The sequence below is a fragment of the Tribolium madens genome, unplaced genomic scaffold (assembly GCF_015345945.1).
Source record: "Tribolium madens isolate multiple individuals breed KSU strain unplaced genomic scaffold, Tmad_KSU_1.1 Scaffold_97;HRSCAF=244;Tcas5.2_LG3a, whole genome shotgun sequence".
In the NCBI taxonomy this organism is placed as follows: domain Eukaryota; kingdom Metazoa; phylum Arthropoda; class Insecta; order Coleoptera; family Tenebrionidae; genus Tribolium; species Tribolium madens.
In genome coordinates this window covers 10,626,369-10,652,987 of record NW_025401069.1, presented here as the reverse complement: position 1 = coordinate 10,652,987, position 26,619 = coordinate 10,626,369, and the positions used below count along the sequence as shown (strand labels likewise).

The 26,619-nt window shown below is 35.7% G+C and overlaps 7 protein-coding genes across 9 annotated transcripts; 2 read left to right on the top strand and 5 right to left on the bottom strand.

Annotated features, from left to right (window-relative positions):
- The first annotated feature begins 162 nt into the window (after positions 1-162).
- On the top strand, positions 163-4,198 carry LOC123015347 (active breakpoint cluster region-related protein). Its single transcript, XM_044415066.1, has 13 exons — positions 163-584; positions 634-836; positions 884-1,132; positions 1,182-1,323; positions 1,372-1,476; positions 1,524-1,709; positions 1,758-2,084; positions 2,133-2,255; positions 2,303-2,494; positions 2,547-2,928; positions 2,978-3,344; positions 3,396-3,535; positions 3,587-4,198. Exons 1-13 carry the CDS (start codon positions 309-311, stop codon positions 4,033-4,035), a joined length of 3,141 nt encoding a protein of 1,046 aa, XP_044271001.1. The 5' UTR covers positions 163-308; the 3' UTR covers positions 4,036-4,198.
- A 292-nt stretch (positions 4,199-4,490) lies between these two features.
- LOC123015348 (CCR4-NOT transcription complex subunit 3) lies at positions 4,491-7,604 on the bottom strand. Its single transcript, XM_044415067.1, has 9 exons — positions 7,367-7,604; positions 6,818-7,050; positions 6,615-6,770; positions 6,091-6,567; positions 5,716-5,947; positions 5,550-5,662; positions 5,335-5,499; positions 4,662-5,177; positions 4,491-4,607 (listed from the first exon to the last, which is right to left on the bottom strand). Exons 1-9 carry the CDS (start codon positions 7,389-7,391, stop codon positions 4,509-4,511), a joined length of 2,016 nt encoding a protein of 671 aa, XP_044271002.1. The 5' UTR covers positions 7,392-7,604; the 3' UTR covers positions 4,491-4,508.
- A 222-nt stretch (positions 7,605-7,826) lies between these two features.
- On the top strand, positions 7,827-9,413 carry LOC123015349 (transmembrane protein 120 homolog). Its single transcript, XM_044415068.1, has 7 exons — positions 7,827-8,029; positions 8,077-8,195; positions 8,242-8,412; positions 8,460-8,770; positions 8,817-9,040; positions 9,090-9,233; positions 9,281-9,413. Exons 1-7 carry the CDS (start codon positions 7,970-7,972, stop codon positions 9,311-9,313), a joined length of 1,062 nt encoding a protein of 353 aa, XP_044271003.1. The 5' UTR covers positions 7,827-7,969; the 3' UTR covers positions 9,314-9,413.
- A 1,534-nt stretch (positions 9,414-10,947) lies between these two features.
- Positions 10,948-13,036, bottom strand: LOC123014633 (G2/mitotic-specific cyclin CLB2-like). Of its 2 annotated transcripts, none has more exons than XM_044413843.1 (6): positions 12,476-13,036; positions 12,371-12,420; positions 11,802-11,921; positions 11,599-11,754; positions 11,391-11,552; positions 10,948-11,344 (listed from the first exon to the last, which is right to left on the bottom strand). In XM_044413843.1, exons 1-6 carry the CDS (start codon positions 12,975-12,977, stop codon positions 11,036-11,038), a joined length of 1,299 nt encoding a protein of 432 aa, XP_044269778.1. In that variant the 5' UTR covers positions 12,978-13,036; the 3' UTR covers positions 10,948-11,035. The 2 variants fall into 2 exon arrangements, with proteins under 2 accessions (XP_044269778.1, XP_044269777.1); XM_044413842.1 differs by having other exon boundaries at positions 12,473-13,035.
- A 995-nt stretch (positions 13,037-14,031) lies between these two features.
- Positions 14,032-15,027, bottom strand: LOC123014495. Its single transcript, XM_044413642.1, has 2 exons — positions 14,886-15,027; positions 14,032-14,396 (listed from the first exon to the last, which is right to left on the bottom strand). Exon 2 carries the CDS (start codon positions 14,394-14,396, stop codon positions 14,103-14,105), a length of 294 nt encoding a protein of 97 aa, XP_044269577.1. The 5' UTR covers positions 14,886-15,027; the 3' UTR covers positions 14,032-14,102.
- A 26-nt stretch (positions 15,028-15,053) lies between these two features.
- On the bottom strand, positions 15,054-18,017 carry LOC123014494 (cationic amino acid transporter 2). 2 transcript variants are annotated; one of them, XM_044413640.1, is made up of 11 exons: positions 17,881-18,017; positions 17,594-17,769; positions 17,270-17,550; positions 17,086-17,223; positions 16,882-17,036; positions 16,594-16,835; positions 16,259-16,549; positions 16,022-16,209; positions 15,616-15,772; positions 15,385-15,567; positions 15,054-15,332 (listed from the first exon to the last, which is right to left on the bottom strand). In XM_044413640.1, the coding sequence occupies exons 2-11, from the start codon at positions 17,736-17,738 to the stop codon at positions 15,199-15,201; spliced, it is 1,914 nt and encodes a 637-aa protein (XP_044269575.1). In that variant the 5' UTR covers positions 17,739-17,769; positions 17,881-18,017; the 3' UTR covers positions 15,054-15,198. The 2 variants fall into 2 exon arrangements, with proteins under 2 accessions (XP_044269575.1, XP_044269576.1); XM_044413641.1 differs by lacking the exon at positions 15,054-15,332 and having other exon boundaries at positions 15,419-15,537; positions 15,587-15,772.
- Positions 18,018-20,173: 2,156 nt separating this feature from the next.
- Positions 20,174-26,581, bottom strand: LOC123014241 (phospholipid-transporting ATPase ABCA1-like). Its single transcript, XM_044413253.1, has 19 exons — positions 26,503-26,581; positions 25,833-26,065; positions 25,534-25,767; positions 25,361-25,476; positions 25,061-25,308; positions 24,778-25,012; positions 24,548-24,727; positions 24,290-24,499; positions 23,799-24,238; positions 23,585-23,750; positions 23,157-23,532; positions 23,045-23,103; positions 22,634-22,992; positions 22,364-22,576; positions 22,040-22,313; positions 21,863-21,988; positions 21,599-21,814; positions 20,368-21,542; positions 20,174-20,315 (listed from the first exon to the last, which is right to left on the bottom strand). The coding sequence occupies exons 2-19, from the start codon at positions 26,057-26,059 to the stop codon at positions 20,283-20,285; spliced, it is 4,887 nt and encodes a 1,628-aa protein (XP_044269188.1). The 5' UTR covers positions 26,060-26,065; positions 26,503-26,581; the 3' UTR covers positions 20,174-20,282.
- Between the last annotated feature and the right edge of the window lie 38 nt (positions 26,582-26,619).

The following is a 26,619-nucleotide window of genomic DNA, read 5'->3' as shown; positions in this document are numbered from 1 at the left end:
CAAGTGAGAAATAAACAAATGTGTTTTACTAAATTTTGGAAGTTATTTAACGCGAATTTTATATTAATAGTGAAATTAGTTGACAAAGTCATGTGTTTGTGGTCGAAATTTTCTAATTTGAGTGGTTTATTGATAATTAAAGAGAGACGATTTAGTGCTTTTGGTTTCGTTGCATTGGCAGTATGAGTGAAGATAAATCAACTCCCTGTTATGTCGTTGTGTCAGTCAATTGTGTTTTTGCTATTTGTACCAATAATTTAACGTAATTAAATTAAATGAAGCTCTTAGTTAATATGAATTGATCAAAAATGAGTGTTTTTAACGATTTTCAACAAGTGTGGTTGCAAAGGTTTCCTGACAATCCGCTACCAGGAGCATGGGAGGAACATGTCAAATTGAATTTGGCTAAACACAAACAGAAAGTGTCGATGTTTAAGGAAGAAGTCCGCAAAGAAGAGATTTACGTCGAGTATTTGGAACGTCTGCTCCTTGATATCCAAAAACACAAGAAACAAGAGTCGGGAGAAGACGGTGAATCAAGCAAGAGTGAAACTGGTGATGTCACAGCTGATAACGTATCAAATGTAAATATTTCCCTGGTTATTGAGGACTTTTTCCGACTGTTTGTTGCAGAGTGCACCCTCCGGGTTGAATCTGGAAGAGTTTGAAACGTTTTCCGCAAATATGTGCGTGACTGAGATTTCAAATGTTTTGTCGAAACTCAACGCGGAACAAAGTGAAGAAGTTGATTTGTCAATGCCAGACCCGAGTTCTTTCGTGACGGTGATCGAAGTCAACGGCTTGAAACCGTCAGCTAGCACTCAAACACCACCAAAGTAAAATGTTTGATATTTTTGAAACGAAATTAATTGTGTGTTTTCAGGATACCAGTAAAGCCTGATTTTAGTAGAAATAACAGTATACAAGAGAAAATCGAGCCTGAAGAGCGCGTATCAACGCCCGAGGAGCCCTACTACGACGTTGTTGCTCCCGAAGATCAGGACTTCAACCTGCCTGAAAGTGATAATTCAAGTGCTGAAAATACTTTAAGTTCACAGGCGTCCCTCATGCCGAAAAAAGGGTCACAATCACCAAGTGCTTCAAACTACGTCAATATTGAATACTTCATACAGTGCGTTATTCTAATTGRCATACAATTGATTTAATTTGATTTAATTTAGGGCAAGCAATCAGAACGATAACGGACATAGTAGTAGTGATGAGGAAGGTACTGAAATACGTCACAGAGGCAGCAACGGTTCGTACGCAAGTTCAAGTTCGTTGGATTCATCAACGCCCCACAGCAGACGGAAATTTCAACCCGTAATAATTAATTAATTTAGTTAAATTTAATTCGATTCAATTTTGTAGGAGGATCTTGAGACTGCAACTGAAAACTCACGGTACAAATGCATACTAAAAAATATTATAAGCAGCGAGGAGGAGTACGTGGAGTGGTTGAGCGTGTCAATGAAGGTGGTGATTGATTAATTAATGAATTTGCGTTAATTGGAATTTTTCAGTACATGAAAGCGATTCAAGCAACTTTGACGACATCGCAACGAATTATCACAGAGACTGAATTGAATACGATTTTTTATAAGATTCCGGAATTGTACGGTTTGCATTCAAGCTTTCTTGAAGAGTTGAAAAGTCAAGTGGAGAAAAACGACAATTCGGGCAAGACGGGCGAGTGTTTCAAAACTTTGGTACTTGAAATTAAATCGAATTATATTAGTATTGATTATGTTTTCTAGGCTTTAAATCTGGAATTGTACGGTGCGTTTTTGAGTAATTACGGCCGCGCTTTGGACACTGTGCGAAAGTGCTGCGAGGCGAGTTCGCAATTTCGCGACGTGACCAAAAACATCACCTGCAAATATCTCCAGAAACAGCCGAACAATTTGGAGGAAATTTTACACAAGCCGGTGGCTAGAGTCCAAAAGAACGCTTTGGTTTTGCACGATTTGTTGAATTCCCTCCAAGCGACACATCCCGATCACGGTAGCCTTTCTGAAGCTTTACAATTGACGCAAGGTTTCCTTGACCAGTTTAATATGATTCAGACCAAGTCCATGTTTCCTGTAAGTTTTCGTAATCATGTGTGAAGGTTCGCTAATGCTTCTTTCAAGGTGTCCGATCGAGCGCAAAGGCGGCTTGTCAAAAATTCCTTTATTGTCGAATTCCCAGACGGTCATCGGAAATTGCGGCATTTGTTTTTATTTAATGACGTCATCGCGTGTGCGAAATATAAGGTGAGAGAGGAAAAAATTGGGAAAATCATGAAATTGAGAATTTTTAGCCGTCTGGTCGAACTGAAAAATACACATTCGAACTAAAATGGTTCATTCCGGTGGAAGATATAATTATTTTTCGTGAAAGCAGTCCACAACATCACCCCGAGAACACCGTACCAAACATTGTAAGTCTTAAATCGCAAGCATCAAATGTCCGAGATCAATTACGTCAAGAAGAAAAAGCATTAGAAGATAAGGTGAGTCGAGTCAATTCATGTTTCTTATGAGAAAACATGAAAAATTTTGCAGAAAATACGAAGCAGTCGAGGTTCCGACAAGTTTAAAAAACGCCTAGTGGAACTTGAAAGTCAATTAGTTCTAGTTTCACCAAATTTACCGTTTCGTATTAAAAACCGCCAAACTGGAAGAATGTACACTTTCTTCTTGTCGTCGGAATTTGAACGCACCCAATGGGTCGAAGCGATACTAACGTTACAGAAAACGGGTAAACCACCGGTACCTTCACCCAATTTTAGTATGTTGGAGTTACAGACGTGGATAACTGCATGTCGGGCATTTTTGAAGACAAACATGGGGTCGTATCTGCTGCGTAGTGTCCACGATGAAAGTCTCTTAGTCGGGGATTTACACGTGCATATTTTCGAATTAACCGGTCTTGAGTATAATTGCGGTGGGTGGGTAATGTTAGTGATCGATTTTAGTTAATTTTGTTGTTTTAGAGTTGTACGTGGTGTTCGAGGTTGATTTCTACGGCCATTTCTTCCAAAAAGCCAAAACCAAGGCCGTTCAGAGTTCGAACGTGTTCACGTGGGGCGAAAAATTCGTAATAGACCTCGAAGGGTGCGAGAATTTACGCATTTTGGTATATAGAATGAATGCGATTTCAAATGATACACTGGTGGGGAAGTACACGCAGAAGTTGAGTCGGAGTTGGTTGAGGTCTGAGCCAGTTGAAAAGAAGTTTAATATAAATGGGGCCACGTTGAGGATGAGTTTGACGTACATTCCGTGTGTCGTGAGTCTACGGAGACTGCCGACGGGAAAAAATGGGGCGCTGTTCGGGGAGAAAATTCAAATCGTTTGCAAGTAGGTTATATGCATTGAAATATATATTTTTTTAATTTAAAATTGTTTCAGGCGACAGAAAAGAGACATTCCGTTCATTATCACCGCTTGTATTAAGGAAGTGGAGAGGCGAGGGATGACAGAAGTTGGTTTGTACCGAGTTTCAGGCTCCGCGTCGGATATTTCCAAGCTGAAAAAATCGTTTGAAACAAGTGATTACAAAATAACGTATTATTTCATCGTTTTCAATACAATTTTTTCAGATTCTTATGAAGCCGAACAATTGTTGAAAGAAGTCGATATCCATTCCGTAACCGGCATTTTAAAATTATATCTGCGCGAGCTTCCCGAAGCTCTTTTCACCGACCAATTATATCCAGCTCTTTCAGAGGCATTTAACCAAAGTAACGGAAACTACACTCGCCGTATCGAGCTGTTGAAAGGGTGTTTCGCCAAGCTTCCGCAACAAAATAAAATCATTATTAAGTTCATTTTGGACCATTTAATTCGAGTACATAAACACGAAGAGGATAATAAGATGTCGTTGCATAATTTGGCGACGGTTTTCGGGCCGACGCTTTTAAGACCGGGCTTTAAAGCCAATCAGAATAGGCCGAAAGATACGCTTTCGGCCGAAACGGTGGACGTAATGGCGCAAGCAGGGATCTTGTATTGCTATTTGCAGGATCTTGATTCGAACAAAAATTGTTAAAATTATGTATATAACTACCAGTATTGTATTCGTATCGTGTGATTTTGCGGTCACTGAGACTTATATTTATGCGAAAAGTATTTTTGTATAGTGGCTTGTCCGAATGAATTTTGTATCCTATTCATAAGCTTTTGTAAATAAATACATATGACTATCAAATAAATGCTGGGAAATTTTTCAAAATCCTGCAACACCCAGTAAGAACAGTGAAATATTAAGTCAGTTTCACATTTTATTTCGCTTAATTCTACATGGTAAAAGTTGAAAGACACTAACCTTTGACGTTTCCTACCGTGTAGCACTCTCCTACAGTATGTTTTCAAATACATCATGGAACATTTTGTGGCTTTTAATAAAACTGTTTATTTACATAAGCAAATATTGACTTGCTAGTAAAAAGTAACAGCTGGACTTTACAACACAACCAAATTTACCGAAAATAAAAATTCGCCAACTATTTTTAAATACTTTATTCAGTTCAGGTCTCTATCCTCTAAGTACTTATATTCAAAGGTAAATCCTTCTTTTTTTCGTTGGCCCCATTTTTCATAATCGAAGTAAATGTAAGTTCCCTGCAACAAACAACGAAACTTCAGCTTTGTCTTCGACTCCCCCACATTCTTTACCTGTTCATATTCTTCGTTAATAATCTTCGGCTCTTCGTGCCTCTGGAACCACATCATATACTTCGTATGAAACCTCCAACTTTGCTTTTTAAGCGCTTTAGCGGCCAAATATTGAGCTTTTGTGCCCTCCATGTAATAAAAAACAAAAAATAATGTTTCGTTCGCCAAACGTTGATAAAATTCCACGGTATCGGAATGTGGTAATGGTGTTTGTATATAATAAGGTGGTGTTGGATATGAGTTCCTTGGCAAGTAAGTTCTTACTTTTTCGGAATCGGATGGATGTGGCATATGATAATAGGCAGCTTCCATGAGCTGAAACTGCGCCTGGTGCTCTTTTTGAAGCGGTATCGTACCGAGAGGCGCCACCCCCAATAAGGGGGGAATATGCGCGTCGGATTTCTCCTGATTGTGAATTTTGTTCGCCTCTAAAATCACCTGCTGGTTGCTCTCCAAGCCCGCGCGGTCGATCACTTGCTGCGCCATAGTTTTCAAAGACGACATGCCGTCCGCAATCTAAAAAAACGGAATAAAAAATTCGGGTAAAAAAAATTGCGGACGCCTATGGACTTAAAATCGTCGTTGTCATGGATACACCTACGTTTCCATGACAACCAGTTCGTTCCTCATTGACTATTGCTCATTCCATAGGCGTCCCATCCGAAACAATTACCTTATTATTTTCGGTCGTTGGTCCGTTCATCATCTGTATGTGTTGTACTTCCGTATTAGTCATCGGTGATGCTCTGCTACTGTTATTAAGTTCCGGACTTATTCTACTATTTTGCACATGTTGTTCGATGAATTTCTGAGATACAGAGTTTGAGTTTTGCGTCGGCTACAAATCGGAGAATTACGAAAAAATTATTTTTTTCAAAGGTGGCTTACGTGCGCATTTATCGAATTTTGAGTATGCGACGACGTAACGACGGCCGTATTGTTTTGCGTTTGAACTTGATTATTGTTAGTTATCACAGAAGACATGACGGGTTCCCCATTGGCTAAAAAGTTTGATTTTATGTTTAAAAATTAAACGAGTTTTTTTTCGTCTTACTTGCGGTCACTTTCGATGCTGTTGTTGTCGCAGCAACTGTTGCAAAGTTTCCGGTCGAGTTTAGTTGCGCCACCGGTGATGCCTCTCGAGCCGATTGCTTGCTGGGAGTACTACTTACTAGAACTGMTTTGCTACTAGGCGTCGAGGTCGTACTATTGCAACTATAGCTCAGGATCGAGGTATTGGTGCTGTTCATGGCGGACGTCGCTCGGACAGCCGTCGGCTTTACAGGCTACAAAAGTATTTTTCCTTAAGCAAAGCGAGCTAGGTAGTAATAAAGTTATCTAGTTTTCAAAGTTGTTTTTGAGTAACCCTGTATTTATCTTAATCAGAACAAAACAAAAACAAACCGCTGTGACCCCTTATCATACTCACTTTAAGAGCGTCTTTAAAAATCGTTTTCTTATCGGCTTCATTTGAACTATCACTGGAATGGGTGTAGGGTTGCCCCCCTAGCGCCGGCGAGGTCACAGGTGACGAGCCCGAGATGATTGAAGTTGGTGTTCCGCCCGTTTCGTTGCTATCGGTGGTCGCCGACGACGGCAACCCCACTCCCGACAACTCAACCTCATCTAATCCGATTATATCGTCATAAATAAATTCGTTATCCTCGAAATCGGGCTCTTGCGAACATTCTATGTAATATTCGACGTTGTCTTTTATCCTCCGTATTTGCGAAACTTCCACCGACATATTATCAAGCATACGTAATAAAGTTTCTAATTTTCGTATGTGAAACCTGTGCCTTTCTAACCGCGATTTTAGTTCGTCCATTCGCTCCTGTTTGTCTTTATCGAGTTTCTTTTTTTTATTTGCTAACAACGTTTCGATGTCGCATTCAAAAGAGTCCGTCTGAAACACACTTTTAGCGCGGATTGGGAGAGCAAGGGGGCGCATACTTGGATATTTAATAAATCGATGGACGTGACTAACCAATGCTGGATTTCTTCCCGTTCTTTTTGCGCGGGATCGAGCTTTTGCGCCGCTCCTAATCCCTCTTTAGAGTAAGCCTTCGTCTTAGTTTCCCTTTCGACCACTTTAAACCTCTCCATTTGCTAAAACAGCCCCCATGAACATTCACCCAAACGACTTGCACACTTACAGTCTCTATTAACTTTCTGTTTTCCATAAGAACACTTTTATCCTTAATTTCAGCGGAAGCTATCCAACTTTTAATTTGATCTCGAAGCCTCTGCAGCTTCTTAATCTCCTTCTTGAGATCGGCTTCATATTTCTCCTTCTGGTTGCTGTTTGTCGCATTGTGGACCTTCTGCCAAATATCCTCGAACGTTTCCACACCTTCAGTGACTTTTTTGAGACATCGATCGATCTCTCCTAGACACAAAACACATTTTTCAGTTACGAATTTGACAGGTTATAACATATGTAACGGTTTATTTTGACAACTAGAAAAACACTCAAATTGGTTTTCACCACGCCACAAAACGTAAATCTAGACGAAATGTGTTCAAAACTCGACTTTTTCACCCGAATTTCCACGCGTTGTTTTTCGCGCTTCAAATCGGAAAATTGTAAATGTGGAAAAAAAAGAGCTGTAGTGACCCACTTTCCATCCGCTTTGTTTGTTCTACGTGAGGGAAGTGTTAAAAATGAGGGTAAACGTGTCTAAACGGAGTTTTTATTTCCTTACCTTGTAATTTTCTGGTAGCAGCCATGTCGGATATAATCAGTTCATAATTAAAAACGCCACGAAACTGGTAATTCCAAACACTTAGAAGTACTTCGCCATACAATAGAGCTTCAAATAATTAATTACTTATTACATAAATTGGCTTAAATTCAGGAAATATTTTCCACTTTTTCCGAAGTAACTAGAAAATTCTCTAGCATACACAAATGTCTCTCACTTCACAAAGAAGTGTCAATAGTGCCAACGCAAACCCGAAATTTACTAAACAAAGATGGCCAACATTCAATTACAAATCTGTTTTTAATTACTTTAATCCCATTTCAACATAATTATCACCCGTAAAATTGATAAAAATAATGCGTTTTAAGTTAATAGCGTAATCAATTAGTTTCTTATCGTTCAGAAAATGCTAGAATTGTTAGCACCGGCTACCAGTAATACACGTATGCACAGTTGGCAACCAGTTGATAAATTGTCAAATTTCTCAAATGTCAAAGTCGAATCAGTTTTTTCAATGTAAAGGTTAAAAAGTCAATCAAACCGATTTTATGTATGAAAYTCTAACACTCGAAACGTTTTCCCGGTATTTCRCCAGTGATCAGAATGGAGGACAGCYTTTTCGAGGAGTGGGACGAGCTTACGTCCGACTTCAAGGAATTGGAGGTTAGAACCCGGCGATTGTTTACGATATTACAGCCCCCCTGTTTCAGGTCACGAATAAAGCTTACATGGAAAAATTGGAAGAACTKGATTCGTATCAGAAGAAGTGTCTCAAACATATTGAGCATCAAAAATACAGAATTAGGGTTATTCAGAAAGCACTCAAGGAGTAAGTAGGTTTTATTTGTTTTGTTTTTGGTTAATTTCGTTTACAGTCTGAGTAAACAACCCGAATATAAGGAGAAAGTGAATGAGTTGCAAGAGAGCATTTTTAAAAGAGTGGCCCACTTGCATGAGATTGAGCAAACTCTACCTAGGAAAAATGGGGTTTATCTTAAAATTATTTTAGGAAATGTTAATGTCTCGATTTTGAACAAAGAAGAGAAGTAAAAAGTCACAAATAATAAGGTTTGGGCTAGTTTTGAAATTCCAGGTTCAAATATAAGGACGAATATGAGAAATTCAAGCTTATTTTGAGCATTATTGGCTTTGTAATGTCCCTACTGAACCTTTCAGTGCGTTTTAGACCGTTAGAGTTGAGTTTTATATTTTTGTTGGTGTGGTATTACTGCACTCTCACAATCAGAGAAAGCATTTTGAAAGTGAACGGTTCGAGAATTAAGGGTTGGTGGCGCTTGCACCACTTTCTTTCAACTGTGGCCGCTGGCATTTTACTAATCTGGCCAGATACGGAGACTTGGGCCCAATTTAGGACACAATTCATGTGGTTTAATGCTTATATCAGTAATTATTTTGCGAGTTTTGGCAATAATTTAGCGAAATTTTTCAGGTGTTGTCCAATACTTGCAATTCAGGTACCAGAGCGGTGTTTTGTACCGATTGAAAGCCTTAGGGGAGAGACACAACATGGATATAACGATCGAGGGTTTCCATTCGTGGATGTGGCGCGGCTTGAGCTTTTTATTACCGTTTCTCTTCTTTGGATATTTGTTTCAGTTGTATAATGCATACGTTTTGTATTTGTTGAGTTATTCTCCCACGTCGACTTGGCATGTAAGACAGTTTTTATCGTTTTGGCAAGTTTATGTGGTTTGTGGTTTAGGTGCCGGTGTTGAGTTTAATGTTTTTAATTTTGTTCATTGGTAACACTGCTACGATTATTATGGTCATTCCGGACAAAGTGAAGGAAAAGGTCAAGTTGAGGTATCATTATGTGGGGCAAAGATTGAGCGGAAATGTTAAAGAAGTGAGTTTTGGGTTCGTAATTTTGGAGAAATTTATTTGATTTTTTAGAATCACGACGCACATTTGAAAAAACAAGAGTAAAGTGGACAGATAGTCACGTATCTGTTGGAGATTATACAAATGTCATTTATATGTGGTGTATTTATTAATTTTAGTTAGGTAAACAAAATTTGGAATCTCAGTGTTATTTTTTAATTTGTCCTATAAACTCCTTTTAAACAATAATTAAAACATGAATTTTAATATACAAATTGAAATTAAAGTTATCTATCCTTATTCTTCCCGGTTTTGTAAAAGAAAAGTGAATTTTATTTTTTAAATATCTCTTTTTCTTAAATAAATAAGTAAAAAATTATCATATTGTGATATTACTAAAAAAATGTATAAAACAAAACAACTGGTTAAACTCAATTAGATTAAAAAAATATGTCTATCAAAATTTGAATTTTGCGGCTATGCTTTAGAGACCTTTTGCGTGTCAAGGTTGGCAGCGCTGGGAAAAGACTGACAAGTGAAAAATTGCCATGTTAGTAGTCTACGGTTGCCTTTGATCTCGTTATAAGCTTTCTTTTTTGTGTATTTTTTAAACTTATATTCCTGTGTATCTCATCTTTATTGTGCTAGATTTAATGCTTCGATGTGATTTAGTTAAACAATTAGTTAATGTGTAGTCTGTTTTTTATTTATGCGTGTAGATCAATTAATAATTCGAATGACATACCAGATAGCTATCTCTTTTCAACTTTTGTAAACAGCCCTGTTGCTCTCTCCCTACGTATTTGCGTAAGGTCGGTTACGTTATTTATCTCACTTTAACAAATGCGTGTTCTTGATTCGCACTACCCCCACAAGCAAATAAAAAAAACTATTATAGACTGTACTTTTATTATATATTTTTTTCCGAAATCGTCACAAAAGTTACATGAAATCGTCAATAAAAAGGCTAAAATCGGCACTAAAGTAGCTCATTATACTATGACATTGACGACCATTTTTTTTGAGTTTGACTGTATTTTTTTGCCTTAATTATTTTGTGATTAAAAATAAAATATGCAACTTTAAGTAATCTTACAAAATGCCTTTTAGTTTTTTGTGCCTGTATAGATTTATTTATTTTTTTTTACAATAAACTACATATGATTTATTTGATTTGATAAAATACTTATTATTTATTTTGATTATTTAGTGATAATGTAATGTTTCAAAAATTTAAATAATTACCTACTTATCTGACAATTTATTAGAATATTTTTCACAAAATGTAACAAAAAGTGTTATTTTTAACTTAGTTATTTTATTCACTATATTCAGTTGGGGCGAGGTAATAAAATCGTCAGTAAAAAAGCTAAAATCGGCACTAAAGTAGCTTATTATACTACGACATTGACGACCAAGCTACATATGATTTATTTGATTTGATAAATTACTTATTATTTATTTTGATTATTTAGTAACAATGTAATATTTCAAAAAATTTAAATAATTACTTATATGGCATTTTAAAAATTAGATTATTTTTCACAAAATTGAAAACAAGTATTATTTTTAACCTAGTTATTCTATTGACTAGTTATCAAAGTTTAGAAAAAAAAGAACAAAAGAATGTTTTTACGAAGGAAATTGAATAGTTTATTATTTTTATTGTTCCACTCTGTATATTCAGTAGGGGCGATATAATAATAAGTCGTTAGTGAAAAGGCTAAAATAATACAAAGTTTCAATTGATCCAGCATTTTATTTAAAATTCATTGGGTAAAACATCACAATCAATAATAATGGTCTAAAATTAAAACAAACATTAAATTAATGTAAAAAATTGCGAGCGACTTGGCCCCTCATTTCGGTCGAATACTTGGCGACAATTTCACTGCTCACATTTTTCTCCTGCAACAAATGTTCAACACAAAGTGCAAGTTGTTCCGATTTCTTCTTAAACAAGTCTTTGTCCAGACAGTACTTGTCCACCCGTTCCAAAAGGGATTCAGTATCAAGCTCGTATTTCACCAAAATTAAATAAAAAGCCACAGCAGCGAGAAACGAGGGCGGAAGAGAAGAAAAGTCCAATAGGAGAGTGAGAATTTCGAGCAGAAACAAGGCGCTGTAGCAAATTTTCTAAAATTGTGACCACAATAAGAAAATTCAGTTGTGTGAAACTCACCGAGTCCAGCTCTAAATTTTCCAACTTGAGAAAATAAAACAGAAACGAAGTCGGTTCAGGGATGTTCACATCGAATTTGAGCAATTTCAGGATTTCCCTCTCAGTTGAAATGAATTGTTGTTTGGAAAACTTACCGTTGCATAAAGCAAACAGTTTGGGGATCTCAAAAAAAACTTAAAACTTGCTATAGTCAATACAAATAACTTACATGTATTAAACGCACATCGAACATTTTATTAGCGATCCAAATACACGTAATCGCGACTAAAATGTACTTATTTCCGGTCATTTTCGACGAAGCTAGAACAAAATCAAACATTCTGACAGCAACGAAGAATGTGTTTTCGGCCAATTCCAACACTTGCTAAAAGAAAATTTGACAAGTTGTAGAAGAAATTTGTTATGTCTCACTTGGGTGTAAATCAGCCAATTGATGACGAGCATTCTGTAGTTCTCGTCGATTGATTTTTTCAAAATTAGTTTGCGGTAGACGTGGTTACCTTCTTGTAGAAGCATATACCGGAAGTTGCCCTAAATTAACCGGAAGTGAGTCACACTGAGCTATACAGGGTGCGTCAGAACTCGCGCCCCAGATAAAATTTTCAAGTAAAGTAAGATACCCGGATCATGAAAAAAATGTTTAAAAAATTCTGTCAAAAAATTTTGACATTTATTTTTTGACATTTGACATTTTTTTATATCTATTTAAGGATACTGATGATCTTGTATGTTTTTTTACAATTATTTAGTATAGGAACAAAAATTTTGCCAATTAAAGCCACAAATAACATAGAACAGAGTTACAATTTAGGATACAGCTTCCTTGTTTCCTCTTTTAACAGCCTATAGCAAAAAACTTTAACTTCGAAATTTTTGTAGATAATTTTTTTTTAACATTTTTTCCACGTTCCTGGTATCTTACCTTATATGGAGTTTTTCTCTGGGGCGCTAGTTCTGGCGCACCCTGTATATCTACTTACTTCGAAATATTCTGTCTCGTACAAACAATTCCGAAACAATTCTTCCAAATCTGAAACAAATCAAGTTATTTTCGGAGACTTTGTCATTTATTTGTTATGTACTACTGGTTTGTTTGCGTCTGTTGCTGAGCCTCCTCAAAGTCTCCTTCTTCGCTGGTTTCTTCAAGTCGACTTTCCTCTCACAAGTCGGCGCTGTAACCCTCACCACCGGCAAATTTTGCTCAACTTTGTTGGCCAAATCTTCAGATTTTGTCTTTGGTTTATTTTCTTCAGGCTTGACGTAATTGAGGTAGTGGTACTCTCCCTCGACGAAAACCTCATCTATGTTAAACTCCCCATTTTGTCGCTCGGTGATGTTTTCTTTCTTGATTGAGAACTGCACTTTGGTTTCGACTTCACTCGCCGAAGTTGAGCGTATTTTCGTTTCGGTTGAAGTTGTTTTAATTGTTCTCGATTTGGTGGTGGATTTTTGGGTAGTTCGGACGTTGAGGGTGTTTGGAGGGAGGACGTTTTCGAGGTTGGAAAGGGCAGCGCGAATCCCAGGGGCCGATTTGGGATTTTTTTCCACCGCTTTTGAGCTGTTTTCTTTGTCATTCGGGTCGGACATTTTGCACTTTGTTGCACTGCTTGTGGCTCACTGAGAAAACTGGCCTTTTTTGATTGTTATCTCGAGCAGAAGAAATGGGAGATAAGGCTGGATTGAAGAAGGTCTTTGCAAGCGCAAAAAGTAATTTATTACAGGTGACAATTTTATTTGAATCAAACATCTTGAGGGTAAAATTACCAAATTATAAATAAAAAATGTGAGAAAATTAAAAAAAAATAATAATTGAAACTATTTTTAAAGAAAATTATTTTTTGAAAACTATAATTTTGCAGTAATATACAGGATGATTTCAAAAGTTGTGCAGAAATTTTAAGAGGTGATAGTAAAGGACAAAATAAGCGAAAATAACTCGACTAGTTTTTAAAATATACTTGTAGAGGGTTCTCTGAATAAATTTAAATTTGGTGCGCAGTCTTAAACTTGTTCTTCAAAATCTATTAAATTGTTTAAAAAAACATTAAAATTAAAATATAGTAAAAAGTGTCTTTATATTAAAAAAAATAACGAGAATTTTGCAAGAAATTACTCAAAAGATGTTACCTGCGTTTATATTGCATTATTTATTTCTCTAATTTTTCGTCGCTAAAATCTCTTAGAATTTCTGATGCACTACTAAAATCACCTTGTATATATTTCAAAGCATTTAGATTCGAATTTGGATCCAATCCAAAGTTTAAATAAAACTGATTCGCTTTCGTAATTTTTTAAAGTCACTATTTAATAGACTATTTAAAATTTTTAAATCTCTTCGGAATTGAATCCGCTGTCAATTTAGATTCGCTTTATTTTTTACTTATTTAGATTTGATTTTACAATTAAATCCCCTTTTTATTTGTAGTTTGCAGTCCTGTTGTTACTTCTAAATTAGTTAAATTGGTGTAAATTTGTTGTTAAATTAGGATTTAGATGTTCCTAGTTTTACTATCGGGTTCCAATTTTTTCGATTGATGACTTAAAAATTTGTGGATTTACCTCTTTTAACAATTCCCTTAATTATTTTTTCTTATATTTTAAGGTGTACGTTTTCAGTGTCACTCAAATGACAACACACGAAATTTTCTTATTTTTTATTTAATACAGAAAAACAACACATTTAACAAGGTAAAAATGACACAAAAATTAAAACTACTGCTGTGCTAAGAATCCAGCATGATTCAAAACCGTGAAAATTTCCCTCCGAGGAATCTTATGCGAATCTCTTTGCTTCACTGGCCGTTCTCCAGGCCCAAACCACGAATTTTTGGCCAAAGCGGCCCTTATTCTAGGGTCTTGGTAAAAAGGATTTTTTAAATGGGGCGGAAGCAAATCCTCGACAGCAGCTGCCTTTTGTACATCATCATGTTCCAAATCGTTGAATTCGGAAAATTGACCCATGGAAAGTGGGAAAAGCAGTAGAAGGGACACAACGAACACTCGCATCTGGGGGAAAAAATCAGTTTAACTTTCTCTCAATATTGGAAAATTCCGGGATAAAAATAAATCTTATCTAAATCCGGAAGTTTCACTTCCACTTGTTACGTCAAACAGGTTTTAGAGGACGAGATTATGGTTAACCCACTTTTTGGATCAACGAAATTCGGGAAAATATCGCATCTTAATTAAAATTAATTTTTTTTAATGTCGCGTCTTAATTATATTTATTTATTTTTCTTGGTTTTGAAAGTGAAAATACAAGAAGCACTTTGCAATTCTTGTGAATCTTGGAACAAACACGTGAAAAAATTTTAAAAATGTTTGCGTCATTTAATTATAACAAAGAATTAAATAATTTTGGTTTTATTTAAAAAAATTAATTGCGGATTACGTGTCCAGTCGTGGAGAAAGTTCCCGATTTCGAATGCTTGATGACTTGATGAGTTTAAATCTTACAATAAAATTTAAATGTTTATATTTTTTAATAATACGTACCTTGATACAGTGTGAACACTTGGCCACTCAATTCTTGACTGTTTTCCTCTCGTGCCCCCCTGCTGGAGCCAAAGAGGGGGCCCAAGATGAGCCGCCACTTACATAAAGAGTTACATAATTGTTTAGTATTTTGAAATCAAAGACAATTTTTAAGCAAATATTTTATTGCACATTATTGCAATTAATACTCTTCTATGTCTCTAAAATTTCTACACCGACATAGTGCAACGGTACAAAATCACATACAAATTCAATTATTTTCATCATCTGATTCAAAAATAAAATTTGCGTCGTGGTAATCGTCACAGTCCTGTCATCTACTGATTAAAATCGTGTCCACATAATTGTCGGTGAAATTTTCGGTAATATTTAGTTTTGATTTTTGATTATTGTTAGGTAACAGCCCATCACAGGTACAACAATCGCATCGCCAGAAAAGCAGACATCCTGTAAAAATTATGACTGAATAAAAAAAACACAAATTTTACTGAATTCTTACCAACACTGACCCAAAAAATAATTCCCGGCCAAACCTCGTGCAGTATTGTGGCCACCAAAATGATATGCACTTGAATCGCAATTAGATTGCACAATGGAGTGACCGATTTAGGTAACAAACCGTTTTCCGATTGGTACAAATTATGTGGCATCACTAAAATAATAAGAGTCGAAAACACCGAAACTAGAAATGATTATTTTACGTTTGCAGTGTTTTTATTTCAAGACAAACCCGTAAAACATGGCCACAATAAACTGTAAAATTTCCAAGTCAACACTTGCGATAAACTTATTGTCGCTATAGCTATAATTATTAAAAATATAACAACAGTTGTTGCTGTCACGTACGTCGGGTATTTGTTTTCGTTAAAGTTGTCGATCGTTGCCACCTAAAATTGCAAGAATTGAAACAGAAGTTTGACTAAAATCAAAAAGTGCAAGTTCGAACCCGGGTTTGGCCAACTTTTTTTTACAAAATTTTTGACTGTTCTGATGAAATAAATAACAACTAAATCTTTTTCACTATATTTTTATGTTTTTGAGGAGAAATACAGTGGTGGAAACCAAAAAGTTGAGGTTCGAACCCTGACTCGGCTCAATTTTTTTTTGCACTAAAACAATAAATTAATGAAAATTACTTGAATTTTGTCTTTGTATTCTTGAACAGCAGTATCAACATCGGTGGAACTGTACGAATCTTCAACATCGCTCGAAACCACTGACTCTCTCTCTTCATCATCGGAACTGACTTCGTTTAAAACAACATCAGACTTATCACAATACTCATTCAGGAGCAAATACTCATCGTCTTGAGTCGTCCCTTCTTCTACAAAAATAATCAAAAATTTGGTTTAAACGCTTCAGAAACCACAAACTTGGAGTCCGGTTTCTGTTGGCACTAGTGGGCGAGACATTCTTCTTCCATCCTGATATAATACCCGTAATTTTATTTTTCAAATTGGTTTCTTTCTGATTTTTCGAATGTAGTTTGCTGTATTGAGTCATACTAGGAGCGACTAGATAAGACTCGTTTCGAAATTCGGGTCGGTAGTAGTAATATAGCACCAATAGTGATTTCGAAATGGCTTTTAGTAGAGTTGAAACGTTTAAAATTTTGATGAGATATGCCAAAGGACACGCGAAGGCCAAAATGGCACTCAGACTACCTAAAAACCTGGGTTAGAGTTTCAAAATTGTGAAAGGAAAATACCTGCTGAAAAAATGGCAAGTAGGGGAGCCCCCGTAAACGAGTTCCGGTACCTCAAAGACGCTAAAAAAATTTGCCACTCTTTACTCGCCAAAACCTCAAACAGCGAATACAAAGACGGGAAAATTTCAGTCAAGGCCAGACATGTGGTGCAAATCATACAAATGGACATCACCAAACGGGCCCAATCCACGTCTCGTAGTTCAAAAACTCGCAACATAGGGGTCGCGGTTCCAGCCAATTCCCTTAAAAAAATCCAGTAAGCAGTGCCAAATTTYGGGATTTTCGTACTTGGAGTGCGACATCAGGGTGAAAACTATGGTGGCAAAACTGTACAAGAATAAGGGGAAAAACACCATTACTACAATTTTGACAAACTTGTGTCTGGTGATTTTCTGATAAGAACTGTTGAAACCGTATGAACACATGGCTGCCGCTGATAGTATCTACAAAAAATTAATTTGATTTAAGATTTGTAAAATTCTTGGCTGGTACCGTTTGTATAGTACACGTTTTAAAATCTTGGCTCCATTTAGCTAAATCTACCACGGTTTCAAAGCAGCCAACCGAAACGAAGAACCCAAAAGTGACTAACAATGATACCAACAGAAGGGCGGTAAAAAAGGGCGATTTCTGGAATTCTTGTTACAAAAAAATGAGCGATTTTGTGTTTTGTTACCTCAAGCCCCATCATAAACAATCCAATGACAACAATAACAATAGAAACGCCTAAAATGTCAGGCCAGGGCTCGCCCAACGAGTGTGATTCTATCCCTAGAAACCACTCTCTTAATTTCTCATTGCTGATATAGTCTATAGTAGCACTAGCAATCCTAGCACAGGTAGCTGATGCAGCTAGAAATTCTAAAATTTCCATCCAGATTTGAAAAAAGTCTAAAATATCACATAATTTTCGTTTCTTGTATGTGTCGGTCGGGTTTAGGGACGCCCCACATAATGCTACAAAAAATATTTTCTTTTTGTTAGGCTATATTAAACAAACCTGATAATGTTAGGAATATCGCCGAAATCGGTAACGCGATAATTGTGATGGCACCGGAGTGTTCTGAGGCGATGAGGCCCACGAGGACCGTCAAACCCACCGACCAGTGGACGCAAGAGTTTCCAAATTCTTGCAAAAGACTCATTTTATCGTCAGAGAAAATCCATTGGAGTAACCTAAAAGCGGGACATGTCAACGTAATTAATTGTGCAATTTGGAATGAAACGATTTAATTATTATTCATGTGGTGTTTGGGGGTACGTCGTGCTTGATTTGACATGACTTACCGATTCGGTTTCYAAGARTTATAAATGTGTGGATGCGAGATTACGTCGACATGACGGGTTTTGATCAAAGTTTGTTTGTTTTACTGATTTTTAACGAAAATATAAATCTTCCGCATTACAACTGCATTAATCGATCGATGGGGTTAGTACGCAGGCGCTTCTAAGAAAGGAGACACCTTTAGATAGGTTTTTACAATTAAAAAACAGTTTTTAAGGTGATTTAGGGTGAAACAAATTGTACAGGCGTGTTCTCCGGTTAATTTTACATACAGGTGCGCCAGAACTCGCGCCCCAGAGAAAAATTTCAATTAAGATAAGATACCAGGAACATGAAAAAAATMTTTAAAAAATTCTATCTGTCAAAAAATTTTGACATTTACTTTTTGACATTTGACATTTTTTTATATCTATTTAATGATACTGATGATCTTGTGTATATTTTTTTACAATTATCTAGTTAAGGGACAAAAATTTTGCCAATAAAAGCCACAAATATCATTGAACAGAGTTACAATTTAGGATACAGCTTCTTTGTTTCCTCTTTTAATAGCCTATAGCAAAAAAACTTGGAAAATTATTTTTCCAACAGAAATAAATAGAGTCAAAGTGCAAACTTTAAACCGTCATAACTTCGAAATTTTGATAGATAAATTTTTTTTAACATTTTTTCCATGTTCCTGGTATCTTACCTTATATGGAATTTTTCTCTGGGGCGCTAGTTCTGGCGCACTCTGTATATTTACTTACTTCGAAATATTCTGTCTCGTACCTGTATAGTACTAGTTTTTCATAAGAATCAAAAAATGTTGATTTTTGGTCAAAATCGGATATAGTGCTTTTACTTTTAGCCTTATTCTTAACTTTATTACTCAATATCTCAAAAACTATGCATCGTAGAGTATTCTAACTAGTTGCATCGTGTTCAGCGAGTAATGTTACGTCTAGAAAACCATATTTCAACCGTTTTTACGATTTTTAGTAAATTGACTATTTTTACGATTTTACTACCGCTCACCTTCAAAAACTTAAAAAATTAAAATTTTTTGAAACTTGACCCAATGGCGTTTTATGCACTTATTTGAGTCCTTAAGACCTCTAGAAATGTAAAAAACGTAAAATAGATCAATTTTAAAGTTAATTTTTTTTTTGATTTTTGTCGAGATTTTGGTCGATTTTTGGCACCCGGAGTGGTCTAATGGCAATAACTCGGGACTTATTGGAGATAACCTCTTATATTTGGTACCGTTGGATAGAAAATTGAGTTTTCTATCATATATTAAAAAGTTCAGTGCTCTACGATGAATAGTTATCGAGAAAATTTCTGATAAAGTCAAAAATATCAAAAATATAAATCCGTTTATAACTTCAACTTCAAAACTATAAGGAATTTTGCAGTTTTCTTGACGCCATTCGATTCCCCGGAACATTTTACATAGGCTTACGTCAAAATATTATACGATTGAGACACAGTTTTGCCGCAATTTACAAAATAAAAAAAAAAGTAAAAATTTGTTAACCCCCCTTAAAAACTAGTGTTTTTGAACATGTCTCAGATTCAATTTAAACCTATCTTATCCGATAGATTTTGACACGCTGATTACGAATTTGCCAAGCATTTTGCGCTATCTCCTTTAGTTTAGCCGTAATCGGCGTTTAGAAATTCAATTTTTTTTGCGAGGCTTTGGCCTCAGTCGATAGATTTTCTTACGCTGATTACGATGGAATTGAGCTTTTTGCTCTAAGTCTAATAGTTTGGCCGTAATCGCCGTTCAAAAAGTGAAAATTGTAAAAATTGTGTAACTTTAAACGCGTTTTTCTACGAAACTATAGGACTTAGAGCAAAAAGCTARAAACCATTAGAATTAGCTTCAAATTATCTATTTAATGGCGCAAACCGGAAGTCGCTCCGGGTTATGGCTCCGGGTACAGAGCCATTTTTAGTTTTTTTTAAAACAATTCATATCTCAAAAACTGTGAGTCCCTCCAGGTCAAAACGCTTTGTACAGGCTGTTGTCTTGTTAATTCTACATACAGTACTAGTTATATAAGAATCGTGTTTTATCTCATAGGTAAAGTAAGTTACAAACTTTTCTACGTAAAAAAAGAATCTGTGTTACAACTGGGCCCTACTGACAAATTTAGAGTTTAAAAACTTTGTTTAATAAAGAAACAATATTATGTAGAGTGACAGAATGGTGGTAGAAATGGCACGAGATATACACATGTATTTATCTCGACATCAATGTAGATAACAAATTTATCAGACAGTGGGTGATAGAAGTAAAAATAAACGTTTAAAACAAAAACATGTATTTCGTACGTTGCAGTACAAAAATATATTACCTATATAATAAATATAATTTTAAAAATTATCTATGTCCTCTCTTGGCAAATGCCGAATACTAATTTTGATACTTTGTAAAGCTTAAAAAGACCTGAAACAAAATTTATATTAATAATTTTCAAATTATTTTTGACTTCTGTTACTTGTTCTAGACTGCATTGTCCCAACGAATAGTCCTCTATGTTGAGATCTTTCTTGCCTCTTTCCAAAATACCAAACATTTTTGACCATGTTAAGGAATTATTGTTATTCAACTGGTACGACACCAACTCTTGATACTTTTCTTTCAGTTCAGCTCCCGGAAAGTGTGTTTGAATAAACCTATCGATAACGGAAATTTCATCATCAAGACAGACTTTATCGGCGTGTTTTTTCACTTTTATCGTCAGGGCATAACCTTGAGCAAATTTATTTTTCAACCGTTGGGTAGATCCCAGACACTGGAAAGTGCCATTAACCATGATAGCAATTCTTGTGCATAAAGCTTCACATTCTTCCATACTATGTGAAGTCAAAACGATACATTTCCCCCGATCTCTTAACTTAGCAAGAGCGGTCCATAGAAACCGTTTTGTCGCCGGATCCATTCCTGCGGTGGGTTCGTCGAGGTAAATAATTGGGGGATCCCCGATCAAGGCAAGAGCCGTGCTCAATTTCCTCTTGTTTCCTCCGCTCAATTCCTTCACTTTTTTATTGATATGTTTGAAAAAGTCAAACTCGTGAGCAAGGTTTACGGCCAAAGGGATGCATTTATTGAAAGGAACTCCTCGGATGAGCCCAAAAATCAGCAAGGTTTCTTTGACCGTGAGATCATCTAACAAGGCATCAAACTGGGGGCAATAACCGATCAGTTTTTGGACTTCTTTTTGTTCTGTTTTTATGTTATGTCCTTGCACCCAAGCCTCACCATACGAGATTTGCTCATCGCCGGTCATCATTTTAAAAGTGGTAGTTTTACCAGCACCGTTCACCCCCAACAACCCGAAGCATTCGTAAGGTTTCACACCTAGACACAGGCCATTCACCGCGAGGAAGTTCTTGTAATATTTTGTTACATCCCGGAGGACGAGCGAGTAAGTTTCTGTGAGCTCGTTTTCAGGCGTATTTCTGATTTTTTCGTTTTCTTTTTGTACATCACTTTCGAGAGCTACGTTTTGAAGAGGCGGTTTGTTGTAATTAACAATTTTGTTCATAATGTAACTGAAGAAACCGTATTCGTTGACCAAGAGTACAACAAAGAGGATAAAAGACATGAGAAATGAAACAACTATATTTCGCCCAATACCAGGGCTACCAAAAGAATAATAGTCATCGATATCTGCAAATGATACGCTATTTGAAGTGCCACCAAATGATTTTTAATTAATAACTTACTGCAACACATTGAGTTGGCCACACAAGCTTGTTCATAACTTGCACCATTTTTTAGACAAATATCTCTTAAACTACTTATTGAACCCACGTCATAAGCACCTTTAGCAACGGTGTAGAAAGGCACAAAAAGAAGTACCCAATGGAGAGGTCTTGCTACGTACAAAACACCTAGACTTTCAATTTCCAAGACTTGCATTGCCGTAATCCCAACAATACCTAAGTAGAAAAAAAAAATAAACAAGTTTTAGAGCATTTTCAATTTACCAGAAACTGCTCCTAACAACATCATTCTCGAAAAGCCGGAGGATGGAATACTAAACAAGTACGACGTTAAATAAACGAATGGTAAAACAAAAAAGCCAAAATAAACAAGTACTAAAGTTATGCGACCTAGAACAATATCAGTTATATAAAATAAACCTTTACATGTTGATTTCTTACCTATTTCATCAGGTGTCTTAAAACCGTCCTCTTGAAGAGCTGCAAGTGTGATTAGGACAAAGATAATTGTTATTAGATATGTAATTAGATCGCAAAGAAAAGCAGTTCCCCAAAACACAAAAGCATTTACACCGGAAACAAATTGTAAATGTTTGGATTTAGTAACTCGTTCTCGGATATAAAATAAAATATAGAAACTAGCCACAAACGCCATTCCATATCCTAGTTCCATTCCTATTTGGTACACCATCACGTTAAATTGCATGTTTTGGAGCTAAAATAATAATTGATAACAATCATTTTATAAATAAATCTAAACCCAACTTCAGCTTCCTGGCTTAGTGGAAGGGGGTGGTTAATAAAATTAATGGATTTTTTCTCCCCAAATTTGCTTTTATAAATTGTATCCAAAACAAGACTCAGGGATAGCGATATTGCGTGATAAGGGTCACCATTAAACCAAGCAGTGGCCGTTGTGTCGTTGAAAGATGCGCCTACAATGTAATGCCTTTTTACAGTTGGTGGTGAGTCTTTTGTCTAAAAGAGGAAAAAATACATGGTTGCAATGTAAGAACTTTTGTGTTGTTTTTATACCAAATCTAGGATTTCCGTTGTAAGATCATCAACAGGTGTTACTGGATACCCATTTAGCACTTTTGCATATATGTTAGCCAATGAACTACCATTTTCAAGCAGTGTTATAGGTTCATTGTAAGAATCTAGAGACATTTTCAAGGCGGGGAAGGACGTTTTGGGTTCGTAACCTCTGGCATTTAAAACTGTGATTACTAAAAGTGCAACAGGTAGAATAACTTGGAGTAGGAACAAGTACCAWGTCCTTAGAAGAGACAAATTTTTCTTCAAAACCATCGCTATGAACTGATTTCTCATTAATTCAAAACCACTCAGGTGGCTTATGTTCAAACTACTTAAACCAGAGTCTTCCACGTTTACTAAAAAAGTAATTGTCAAGGATAGTTTTCACATTTCCAAAGAAAATCATACTTGCACTTTCTTTTTCGTTAATTTTTTTCGAAATTTGGTTATCATGATCGGCACCGACTCTGAAATTGCGTAATGTTCAGCACTTTAGTTCATTTATGTTGTGGTAACTCACTTCATGAAAACTTCTTCAAGTGTTGTTAGTGATACTCCGTAACTTTGCACACCCAAAGTGGTACTTTCATTTTCTAACTGGCCTAACATTTTTTCAAATTTCCATGATTCGTTTTCAGGTAATTGATAAGTTAGCTCAGAGCCAACATGAGAATGGACTTGTATGTTTGGTATGTAATTTTTCAGTAGATTAGTGATTCTTGACGGTTGACAATTTGGTGTTGTATCCATGATTAGATAATAACCAGCACCGTATTTTTTCTTTAAGAAGAAGCTAGATCCGCAACATTGCAATTCACCACCTGTCATTATAGCAATCCTATCACCTAATAAATCAGCTTCGTCCATATAATGCGTTGTCAATAAAATAGTTCGTCCTGGATAAAAAAAAAATAAGCAAGGACAATACATAGGTGTAGAACTATTTACCGCTCTTTTGCTTTTGCAGTAAGTTCCAAATAGCTCTCCTCGCTGAAGGGTCCATCCCCGCAGTTGGTTCATCGAGCATCACCACTTTAGATTTCCCACAAAGAGCCATTCCGACACTTAATTTTCGTTTCATACCTCCAGATAAAGTACTTGAACGCGCATCTCTCTAAATTTCTAAATTTACTAACATGGTTCATAATAATATTTCATTTACCTTATCTTCCAATTCGAGAAGTTTGAGGTAATGATCAATTTCTTCATTAATTTCATCGCCCCTTAATCCTTTTAATTTACCGAAGAAATATAAATGTTCCCAAACTGTTAAATTATCAAACAAGACATTGTGTTGAAGACACAAACCCATACTGTCACGAACATTTTCTATACTAGTTCTAACGTCGTATTCACTTACTATAGCCGTTCCACTCGTAGGTGGAAACATTCCGGTTATCATAGACATTGTTGTTGTTTTACCTGCACCATTATGACCAAGTAAAACAGTAATGTGTCCTTCATACATATCCAAATTTAAATTTTTAACTGCTCTATTGCTTCCAAATGTTTTTGATAGATTTTTCAACTGTATACCAACTGGGAAATTTTCGGTAAATTCTTCATAAAATTCTCCCTTCTTCTCAAACGAGTGTTCAGTACCTAAGTCAATTAAAGATATAGAAAGTCAAAAAAGGATTATAAAATACGTACCCATAGCTTGAACATCATTACACCAATAAGCTCGTGTGACAGGAAAGTACCAAGGTTGTGGTACTCCAAATTCGCCTGGAAACACTGCTTCTATGTACAGAGCAATAACCAAATACAAGAATGTGTCAAGTATAAACATTAGGAAAAATGCACCAAGTGTTAAGTTATCATCGGGGGATGCAGTTGAAAACAAATTACTCCATTGACTCCCTAAACAAAACTTTGATTAATAATTATGATTGCATAAAGCGTATTTACCTTCTTCAATTGCTTCAAATTTTAGCATAGTTGATATGCCAAAAGACAGTCCAGAATTAACAAAGAGACTTGAGGCTACTGCTGCACCTAAAGACACTATATCACCTTGTTGTTGCTGCAATGTGTACGGTAAATATGTAAGGAAGAAGACTAAACTGCCCACAGCAGTTGCAGTATTTGCTGTAAAAATGATAATTCAGTAACAGATTTTTTACCTTCTATTTGAGTACCTTTTGAGAAAAACACGCTTATTAGAAAAGTAAACGTTATGGTGCTGCATGCAAAAAGTATAAGAAATACGAATAAGACGGTTCCATCGGTGTGCACAAACACTGGATTTTTTTGAAAATTTACTTTCAACACAATAGTGATTAAAATTATTGCTATTAGTAAAATAACAAAGCTACGCAGGAACCATGCTACCCAATGTAACCAGCCGGGGAGACCCATGATTTTCATAGATTCCTTAAAATGTAACAGTTAAGTGTCACAATTGCATATTCCGAAACCTACTTTGAGTTGTTTTTCTTTTTCTGTTGTTATGGCCCTAATAGCGTTAACGTAGTTAAACATAAAACTCATCATTATCATTAGCGACACCATTGTTTCCATTTGATCAATGTAAAATGCATCATTTAGCCATTTTGGATAGGGGAAACGTTGCATTTCCACTACTGGATTCAAATCAACACTGTTACCATTATTTAGAAATATTGCAGTAATAATTGTTTGTACATAGAGGAACCCTCGATACATGTAGTCTGTTAAAAATTTTATTTAATTATTTTTTTTTACCGGTAAACGATGTTATACCTGGATCTCCACCCCATGCGTCATCACTATCTCTTGGGCCTGGTGTTTGAAAAACTGGGTACACTAAATTTGTATACCATTCTCTTCTTGAACCTGTTGAATATTCTGATGGAAACCTGTATGTTATAATTTATTGACGGCTTGATAATAATGTGTAATTAACCCGAGCTTACCGTAGTGTCACATCAACGTTATCGGGAAGATTGCTGCTGTCATTAAGTCCTAATAAAGAATCGTCCATTTGTAAAACGAAATTAAATTTATTTTTTGCTATAGCAGCGTCCAGATCAGCCGCAGTCGCATAACTCTGAGTAATAAAATATACACCCGGTGGATATGAGGTATTATTGCAAAGATTTTCAAATATTTTGTCTAACAAAGGGCTGCTTGGCGAATACGCCATGGTACTGTATGATCAAAATAGGAAATGTATTAGTACATTTTTGGTTTTATCTGAAGTTATGTAACTCACATGTTGCCACAGTTTTCGAAATTACATAATTGTCRCAAKTCCGGTTTAAATGYGTTATAAATTTTTGGTCCTTCTTCACTAACATTAATTAAGCCTCTTACGGCAACAAGAATTAAACATATTAGTACAGGATAAATAATTTCAAAAGTTGCTTGAATCGGGCGACGTCGCAAAAGCGTCCAATTCTTCCACATCAACAATATAAATTTATTTAGACGATTAGCCATTTTTTTCTGAAAAGTAGAAAACTTACATTATTACTTTATAAAATTTTATCAAAAATATTAATCTAGGATTTGTGATTTAGCCTTTCATTTTATAGATAAGCAAGTCATCCAACTTTTCTTGTCTAGTGCACGAGTTCTATACATTCATGTGAAGTGCAAATATTATTATTACAGAGTGAACCAAAAGTATTGCACAAAATTCATAATTTTATGGGTCATTTTTTTAAAAAAAATTCTCGAAGAGAGAAGAGAGAAAAATGTACCTATTACCAAAAACAGTCAACAAAATTGTTGACCCATAATAAAAGTATGAATTTTGAACCTTACTTTTGGTTCACTCTGTATATAAAATATATGCACATTCGAATTTAGGCCCAAAAATCAATAATATGGATAAACCCCTACAACGTTTTTCTTTCTTCAAATAAAAAATAGATGCTTACCACTTTTATAAGCAAAAATAAACAATCAACTTTAAGTTTAAGTTTTTCTTATTACTTACTACACAGTGTTTAAACAATATCACACTTTTGTCTACTTTTGATGGTTCATATATTATA